This window comes from Nanorana parkeri, unplaced genomic scaffold, assembly GCF_000935625.1.
Source record: "Nanorana parkeri isolate BGI_ZX_2015 unplaced genomic scaffold, ASM93562v1 scaffold6, whole genome shotgun sequence".
In the NCBI taxonomy this organism is placed as follows: Eukaryota; Metazoa; Chordata; class Amphibia; order Anura; family Dicroglossidae; genus Nanorana; species Nanorana parkeri.
The window spans coordinates 1495623-1505422 of NW_017306274.1; the positions used below are offsets into that span (position 1 = coordinate 1495623).

At 47.4% G+C, this 9800-nt stretch overlaps 1 protein-coding gene across 1 annotated transcript in view; it reads left to right on the plus strand.

Moving 5' to 3' along the window:
- CCNE1 (cyclin E1) overlaps nucleotides 1–3689 on the plus strand; it is a 9723-nt gene extending 6034 nt beyond the window's left edge. The window contains exons 8-13 of the mRNA XM_018552876.1: nucleotides 552–698; nucleotides 1290–1385; nucleotides 1516–1650; nucleotides 1731–1842; nucleotides 2524–2684; nucleotides 3437–3689. Coding sequence (XP_018408378.1) covers nucleotides 552–698; nucleotides 1290–1385; nucleotides 1516–1650; nucleotides 1731–1842; nucleotides 2524–2684; nucleotides 3437–3556 — 771 coding nt within the window. The 3' untranslated portion in view covers nucleotides 3557–3689. The remainder of the gene's footprint in view (nucleotides 1–551; nucleotides 699–1289; nucleotides 1386–1515; nucleotides 1651–1730; nucleotides 1843–2523; nucleotides 2685–3436) is intronic.
- Nucleotides 3690–9800: the final 6111 nt, after the last annotated feature.

Here is a 9800-nt window from a genome sequence, read left to right on the forward strand (position 1 = left end):
GGGGGGGCTTTGGAGCTTCCTTTTCATTGGGGCTTTATATCAGTAATGAAAGATGATCAGAGGTGATGCTGGACACGGGTGAAGATTACAGTAGTAGTATCGCTGGTCGCCTGCTTTAATCTGTGTTCTGCAGTCACCTGTCCATGATTTAGTTCCAGTTGTGTCATAATCAGCATTAAAGCTTGGGGGGGAAATGTTGAGACCTCAAAATGTGTTGGCTTGGTCTTCTGAACTGTCGGGAGAACGAAACTATTCCTGGCCTTGATCTGGATTTGCTCACCTTTGAGTCCAGCACCCCACCAACACGTCTTTCAGCAAAGTGTTTGTCTTGGTAACACTGGAGGGAAAACTTTTAATATGGAATATATCCGTCAACCATGGAGCAGAAAGCACGCCCTACATCAAAATGAACGTTCTCGTTGTATGTGAGAAGATCTTGCGGTTGGATGGAAGATGGTGGGACTCTAAAAAGTTGGAAGTGGTCATCTAGAAATGAGTTGTTGGCGCCTCTCCTTCTGTCGTGTGACGTCCACTTTCTTTTTACCCCTTAGGTGTGTGAAGTCTATAAGCTACACAGAGAGACTTTCTACCTGGCACAGGACTTTTTCGACCGCTTTATGGCCACGCAAGAGAATGTGGTGAAATCCGGCTTGCAGCTCATTGGCATCACCTCATTATTTATTGCCGCCAAGCTGGAGGTGGGTAGCACCGTGCATCTAGCCATTTATAATCCAGCCACCCAGCAGTATAAAGACTGCTACAGCCTGGGGAGGGTTGTTTATAGGGATATACCAATACTAGTATTGGGGCCGATGCCGAGTACTCTTACTTGCCCAAATGCTCTGATACCTCCCCCGATACCAGAATCTCTTGTCTGAGGGAGATTTCCCCTGCACTGCATTGCCACGAGGGAACATGGAGCCTGCTTCCTTGCCAATCAGGAAGCCGGGCAGTGGGTAATGACCAGCCGGCTTCCCTATTGTCCGGTAAGCCGGCTCAATGCTGATCCGGCCAAAGCGCATGGAGTCGGCTTCCTGAACGGCCGGCAAGCCAGTCCAATGCTGATTGGCAGTCAGCATGGAGCCGGCTTCCCGGGCACTCAAGATTCACCATTGCCCATTAAGCCGTCTCCATGCTAGCGGAAGTATCAGTACACTATCGGCGAGTACTGATAGATAAATATCGGTAACCGATATCTGTGCATTCCTAGTTTGAAACCGTTTGTCCATTTTGATTTCTGTTGGCCCGGAAGTGATTTTGTTCCCACTTGCTTTGGTTTTGTCTTGCAGGAGATCTACCCCCCCAAGCTGCATCAGTTTGCCTATATCACAGACAGCGCGTGTACGGAAGATGAGATGATCTCTATGGAGCTGATCATCATGAAGGTGAGAGATGAGTATGGCTCTTTAGTGCCTGTAGAGCTACAATGCCCATCATGCCCTGATACCTGGTCCATCTTTTAATAGACTCCTATGATTTGGACAGGGCTCCATTTACACCATGCGTTCTTTTTAGGCACTTAAATGGCGTTTGTCTCCAATGACGATGGTCTCCTGGCTGAACATCTACCTACAAGTGGCTTATATCAGAGAGCTGCAGCATTTCCTTCTGCCGCAGTACCCCCAGGAGACGTACATCCAGATAGTGGAGGTGGGTGCTCGTCTGTCATGTTTTGTTGTTGGACCTGTCAGTGGGGGGCCATGGAAGTAACCGCTCTGATCTTGTTGCAGCTGCTAGACCTGTGCATCCTAGACATCGGCTGCCTAGAATATCCGTACAGCGTCCTCGCTGCATCTGCGTTGTACCACTTCTCCAACGCTGAGCTGGTGGAAAAAGTGTCAGGTGAGAATTTGGGTGTTAAAAGGGTTGAGGGTCTTTTAAAGTCATTTAAAGGGACCCTATAGGGAAAAATGGGAGTAAAAAAAAAAACCTTCTACGGCTGAATGCCGGGCTGTGCTGATGAGCAAATCTTTAACACTTCTGGGTAAGTCAGAACTTGCTGACCCACCTCCATGTCCCTATTGGCTCATTACTATAATGGCCTCGCTGGCCAATAGGTATTTGCAGGAGAAGGGAAAGGGCAGGAAAATGTCTGGAAGTGCTAAAGCTAAACACTTTGCTAGTCTGAGGTTAGAGTTCAGGAGGCTGCTGTGCAGGTATGTTCACCTCTTTAGTGCCTGGGGGCACCTAGCTCTCTCCCCCTACCCCTCCTTCCAAATTTCCCAGAGCCCGAGTCTTTTTAAAGTGTGTGTAATCCCCAGTTATGATCTCATTTATCATTTTCTTTGGTCTTTATAATAGAACATCAGAAGCTTTTTGTGATCAGTTACGTGCAATTTGTTATTTAGCGATGCAATCCCTTACCTCCTTCATTCCCATACCCCCATGGGTTAGACATATTCCCCGTTAAGAACCCCTTTAAGTTAGAATAAAATGAATGTAGGTAGGATGTCTGTCTTTTGCCTCGTGTAAAGTCTCATCGGCATACTCTGGTATGACTTTTTTACTTGTTTTGGTTTTCAGGTTATGAGTGGACGGAGCTTGAAGACTGCATAAAATACATTGTGCCTTTCGCCATGGCTGTAAGAGATGCTGGGAAACAGTCCAAGTTGAAGTTCTTCCGAGGGGTGGATATCGAGGACCTGCACAACATCCAGACACACACGGGCTGCTTACAGCTGCTGGTTAGTCATGTTGTGCGTTTTCTATTATGTGAAGCAATGACAGGCAGTCCATCGATCTTCAGGTGCTGTTGAACTACCGTACAAACATCCACATCTGAAGTTGATACAAGCTCATTGGACTACCATCTTGGGGGGGGGGAGGGGGACATACTGGGGCTCCCCCCTACTCCTCTTCGGGCCTGCTCGGGCATGTAGGATGGGGGGGCATACTGGGGCTCCCCCCTACTTCCTCTGCGGGCCTGCTGGGGCATGTAGGATAACCCCGGGCCTGCTGGGGCATTTGGGTTGCGCCCCCACCCTTTGGGCCTTCTGGGGAACCTGGGCTAAATAGTTTGTTCAACTACAAGCTCATTGGACTCCCATCTCGGGTGGTGGACTGGGGCTCCCCTATGTCCTCTTCGGGTCTGTTGGAGCACTTGGGCTCCCCCCACCCCTTGGGCTTGCTCAAGCACTTGGGATAACACCCTGGGGAACCTGGGCCCCTTGCTGGGGGGGACTTTAAATCTTAAATTGCTTGTTGTCAATCATTTCCCTACAGTCAGTAGGGGGGGGGGTGTGTGTGTATCTGAAATATAGCTATAAACATCATCTAGTGACCCATGCTGAGATGTTATGAAAACCATCCTCCCTATTCAAGAACTTCAATTACGTCATGCTGTGTGTGTTTGGCTAAGATACCCGGGCATCCTTCTGTTCACCCTGCGCTTGTCGAATAAGCCGGTTTTCTAATGTATTCTGCCTTCATTTTTTAGGAAAAGGCTCAAACAAAGAGGGAGCAGTTGAAGCAAGAGAGCCAAATCGCCCCAGTCCCCAGCGGAGTCCTGACCCCTCCACAGAGCGACAAGAAGGTCAGGACCCCGGACTCCGAATGACTCTTACGCACATTGGACGTTTAACATGACAGGGGGCGCCACAAGCTGGCATTTTAATTGCTTTTATGAACTGTTTTTTTTAACAGACTGCCTGCCGTGGCTTGCCTCTTCTGTCGGCGCCAATGCTATTTTTATTTTTTTATAATGGCCATGAAAGACCATTTTATTTTTATGCTGCTACAAAAAAAAATGCTGCTCGAGGAATAAGATTAATTGTGGTGAGGAAAGTGATGCGTTGTGGGAGGGGCCTCTGTAGAGTTCTTCCGGTTGTCAGGTGTACTTGTCAGTGTGCAATCTTTACTTTTTTTTTTCTCTATTTTTATTTCCTTTATACAATCTGTCCCAATTGTTTAAAAAAAACTTCTAGAGATGCTGCTACCTGTTTTATTTGTTTGTATTAAAAATAAAGTTGCTGTCTTGAAGATGGCTGGGATTCCTAACAAGTGTCCTGGAATAGAATGATGTTCAAGGTTAATTTTCCTTTTGCCGGGTAGTCTGCACATATGTCTAAAGACAAAGCTGTTTTTTTTTTTTTTCTTTCTATTTTAACTTACAATTGTAATGAATGATTGCCCCCCCCCCATTGCAAATCAGGTGAATTGGCAAAATTTGCAACCTTTCAGCTGTTTGCAATGAACAAATCAAACCAAAGCAATTTCAAATAGGTCAACGCAACAAATGTTGAAAGTGATTTCCCCGAATTCAACTGTTTATGACTGACTTCTGTAGTCTCTGAATTCAACCCCTTCATGGCAAGCTTCTTTAGTACTTAGCAGAGTTGCTGTAATGACCTGCTGCAAATGTGATGCATAGCCAGACACCAGCTTCTGGGGAATCTTAGCCCATTCCTCCATGAGCAATGGCCTCCAGCGCTCTAATTTTCTTAAGTTTGCATGTTGCAACCGTTGCCTTCAAATCCCACCAGAGATTTTTGATCTCAAGTCCGGTGACTGTGATGGCCAGTGAAGAATCTTTCAGGACCTCTTCTGCAACAGAGCCTTGAGTGGTATTTGAGGTTTGCTGGGGATCACTGTCCTTTTGCAAGGTCCAATGACACCCAAGCTTCAGCTTAAAGGTGAACTATGGGGGTCAGGGCTTTGCCCCATAGTTCTCCGAAGGGTAACGGGAGGACACAAGCTAGCGTCCTCCCGTCACCCAAAGCTCAGTATATAGGGAGCTACAACTCGCCGTATACTGAGACGCAGGAACGGATCCCGACAATTATGTCTGGATCTGCCCAGCTGCGTGAGTGACGGCTATCTCTGCCTATCTAGAGGCAGAGCCAGCTGTACCCGCCCCTGTCCATTCTGCCAGTCAGTGAGTGACAAGTCACGGCTCTCTGCATGCATGCATGCATGCATGCATGCATGGATGGATGGATAAATAGTGAGCGAGCAACGGTATGTGTTCACTCACTTCCCAATCTACTGAGCCGACCTGTGACAATTTCATTGTCACAAGTTGGCTCAGACAATGACTCGCCTCATAATTCTCCTTTGATCACATATGGCATGATGTTTTTCTCCTTGGATTTGCTGATACTTCAATGAATACATTTTTGCCTTCCACACGCTGCAGGTTTCCAGTGCAAGAGGATGCAAAACAATACAGAGCCACCACCATGCTAAACTAGGCAGGGTGTTCTTTTCAGCCCGTGCTTCATACTTTCTCCTCCAGTCTGCCTGCTGATCAATGGGGCTGAAAGTTCCAGTTTTGTTTCATCCTTCCACAAAACAGAATCCCCAAATTTCTGTGGCTTATAGGTTGGGCACCTGCCTAACTTGAGCCAGCCTGGGTAAAAGCATGAAAGTGAGTACAAATTAAATTCTTCCCTGACCACCAAATGTGAGGTCACTAAACTGCTGACCACCAAATTAGTGGTCACTCTGAAGTGCCTATACCTTGTTTGTCATTGACGTGACCGTTTTAACTTTTTTACTGATAGCCAGTGTTTTTTTTTTTCCGGGGGGCGGGTTTGGTTAACAGCGCTGTGACCGACCAATGCAGGGCGAAGGGGATATTTACTGTGCCAGGGGGGCTAACGGCACTGCCACTGGGGGTTATATAACATTGTCATGGACTACCATTGAAGGGTTGAAATTACATAACACTGACCGCCTACAGTATGTGGGTATTATTGCAGTCCTGGACACCAGAGCTGAGGTACAGATTACTGCCACTTCACAGTGAGAGGGAAAAAAAAGCAGGTTCAGAATTTTCAGGTGAGTTATACTAAGCCCATGGGCTGCTAAACTTCATACAATGCATTTTAACACATGGGCACAAGCTGCTATTGTTCAGACCTCTGGAAGTGTCTTGGATCCACGCATGACACCCTTTAATGTGCAGTGCACGTTGACCACCACTGCTGTAGGCACAGTATGCTTACGTGCCTTCCCACACTAGGAAGTGCTGTGCTGACTTCAGGATTTTTCACTACAAAGCTGCTTGAGCTGGTCTTGGCATGACGGCTATCAAAATCAACTCTGCCTCAACCTGACGTTGGTGTGCCATAACTGGGCGTGACCTTCGGGCACTGGGTTCCGTTAGTGGCACCATCTGGACTTTAAGTAATGGTAGACGTTGACCATGGAACACTTTCAGTGCTGACAATTTACTGGGTAGAGTGTCTCGTTCCTACGCCATGCACTGTCCTGACATTCAGCAGTGGTAGCATCGTCCCACCAAGGCTCATGTTTTGCAAAGGCGCCACATGGCGCTTGGATCTCTTGTCCGTTGTCCTGCACCTTTCAGTGAGTTAGTCACCTCTGGGCATTCAACACTCCATAGCCACCAGCTGCTTGGGTTTGAGTGCTTGCAACATTAATTCGTACCTTGAGCATAGTTGCATCCCTTGTAATTGGGTCTACCACATCTTTTTTTGGTTCCGCTGCGTTAGGGTGGGTGCCCTACCCTGTTGGCCCTCTACTGCAGTCACACAAGACTGGACAACTCGCCCTACTCCTCATGGATAATGACCGCAGAGGCTCCAAACATTCTCCTACACCTTTGCCTTGCAGAGTCCATCTCTGATCCTTAGAACAGGCCTGACTACAAGTCCACACAGCCTTTCTCTGATGAGGTTTTTGGGGCACTGCAATTTAATGCCATCACCTCAGAATTACAAGAGGTCATTTGGCCCTTATTGATGCACAGAGCCTTGCATTCGGAGGATCAGCCTGCTCTCTTCAGTCCTGCGTCTTTTAAAGCCCCTACAGCTACAAATACCTTCCAATACACCTGCTATTCAAGGTATGCCACATAGAGAAATACCTCAAATAGCAGGTGTAGTGGAAAGGTATTTGCAGCTGTATGGGCTCTAAAACAGTGCTCCCCAACATTTTTATCGCCGTGGACCGGTCAACGTTTGATAATTTTACCGCGGCCTGCTGAGGGGGGATCACAGGCATGACTCCCAGAGACCGATACATGATGGGTTCGTAGTTTCCCTGCAGCTAGAGGGCCGGAGTTTGCCTCTGTTATAGACTGCAATCTGTATGTGGAGAGGATAAAAAGGGAAGGGTGGAAAGGTTCCTCCTCTAAGTCATTCAACTGTGCATAACCTGAGATCTTGCAAGTCACTTCTGTACTCACCTGACGGCAGTACGCCATCTTTTTGAAATCCTGGCGTACCAGACATGCAATTGCCAGCAGTTGGCTATAAAAGGGTTAAATAGCTCATTCTTGAAGCTGTGAGGGTTAATAACCTGAACATAAAAGAAAAGTACTGAAAAACACATTTCATGTCCCTACAAAGGCCAATTCCAGGCTCCGAGCTGTCTCCTGTAATACATCTTTTTTGCCACAGGATGTCCTCAGTCTTCTGGGTTGAATGATGACCAGAGCCGCCCAACCAGGAAGACTAGAGATGCAGTTCCGAGCGCCCGGTGGGTAGTTGTTTCCTACATTTAGCCCTGCTTTGGGCAAGCAGAGCTAAATGTACAGCGGGGAAGCTGCCGCTTATTTTGTACAAGTGATCTAGTCAATATCTCTGAGATCACTTGTATGCAGCCTGCAGGTCTGCCATTCTCCATTGGGGGGTAGTGGGGCCCATTGAGGTACCTGGCCTTGGGGCAGCAGAGAGAGTAAATCTGGCCCTGCCAATAGGCAAGACCCCCCAGCGGAAGAGGCATTATGGGACATGTAGTTTCACCACAGTTGGAGTTTGCCCACCCCTGCTGTACAGATACTGGGAGTGTAGGGCAGGGGCAGGGGCAGGCAACCTCGGCGCTCCAGCTGTTGTGGAACTAGCGGAGCTTAGATGTACACAGGACGACTATGACAATATGTGTGCTCACCAATGACATAGCTTCCCATTAAGAAAACTCTTCATTTCTCACATCTGCCTCCTATACTCCCCAATGATCGGAGAAGCGAAGGCGCAGTTGTGATGAACAAGCCCGGCGGTGATTCATTGTTTCTTTTCTTTGTTTTAATAGAACTCTCTATCACCTACAAAGGTAATTAACAAGGACACGGCACAGGACGGCGATCGCTCATGCTGATTGGTGGCGTGGGTGAATGAAGCAGTTAACCTCTGCCCTGTAAGGTGACAGCACCCACATTGATGAGCTGACCTGTAAATCCGGGAGACTGCTTCATTATGAAGAGAGATGTGCGCCAGTCGCAGCGGGTCCGCTCTGTCGCCTTGAGACAGGAAAAATGGTGGCCCCGGCTGAAAAATGCCGGAGGGCCCCCGTGTGTACCGACCATCAATTTGTATCCTACCAGCCATGGTGGTTTGTTCTGCAGAGCAGTTACATCCCGGATAGATAATGAGGGTCATAGATCATTCTACTATACGAGTCCCTATAGTCAGGTATGGAAGTATTAAAGTATCAATTCCAGGAGACTTCCGATAGATCTGAGCCTAGTGCCCTCTGCATGGAGCACGGGGCGTCCAATCACAGCACAGTACACGGCGTTTTGTGGCACATTGTGCAAATACATTTTCCTAGGAGGAGATATTTAAAGTTACAATTGGAAAAATCTTTCCTTTTTTCTCTTTCTCTCTCTCTCTCTCCCTCCCCCTCCCTCTCTCTTTCTCCCTCTCTCTCTCTCTCTCCCTCCCTCCTTCTTTTTCTCTCTTTTTCGCTCTCTCTCTCTTTCTCCCTTCTTTCTCTCTCCCTCCCTCCTTCTTTTTCTCTCTTTCTCACTCTCTTTCTCCTTTCTTTCTTTTTCATTCCCTTCTTTCTTTCTTTCCTTCATCCATTGATCCCCTGTTAATCCTTCATTATCTATCTTTCTATTTATACTTCCACTCTATCCATCAGTCCATTAATTTATTCTCTATCCCTTTCTTGGTCCTTTCAGCTATCCAATCGTTCTATCCATCCCTCTCAATATCCTCCCTATGTCTATCTATCTATCTATCTATCTATTGATTGAATTATTTATCTATTGATTATATTCTCTATCTATCTCTATCCATCCATCCATCCTCTGTCAATCCATTTCTCATCCATCATCTATGCTTATCTATTCATCCTCCAGCCATCTGTCTATCTATGTTCATCCTCATCTGTCCATCCATTATCAATCTGCTGTTAATCTTCTATCTATCTATCTATCTATCTATCTATCATCCATCCGTCCATTCTCCATCTATCCCTCTCTCCGTCCTTTCATTTATCCAGTCTAGTTATCTATCCATCATCTCAATCTCTCTGTGCCCATCTATCTACAATTTTATCCAGTCTCTCTCTCTCTCCCCCCCCTCCCCTCTCTTCTCTCCCCCCCTCTCTTCTCTCCGCCCCTCTCTAAACCCTTTACGGTCTCTCGGAGTGGCGGGATGGAGGAAGTCAGCGCCCGATCTCTATGGTCACAATCATGGATCTCCTCTGCATATCTAAGTGAAGTTGTCGGTGGTACTTTGTATGGCCGGCGTTTCCATGGAGGCGAGGGCCCCATTATGTCCGGAGAATGCGGAGTGAACAGCTGTCAGGAGGGCGATCTCAGCACAACTATTCAGACTTGTGTTCGGCAGGTGTGCCCCGGCGCTTCAAAGGGAGTCACACAATAGCCCGGCGACCCTCCAATCACCGCCGCCTGCCGGCATTCAGCTTATGCAAAGGAGGAAGGAAAAAAACAAGGACTGAAGAGAACTCCAGACAAGTCAGCGACGAGAGAGAAGCTTCGTCTTTGTGTCTTTAGTTGGAGTTTGGCAGGAAAAAAAAAATTGGACATTTAAGAGGAAACAAAGCTCAGAGTCCGGCTGCATCCTACTGCTGTGTATTTCAGGAAG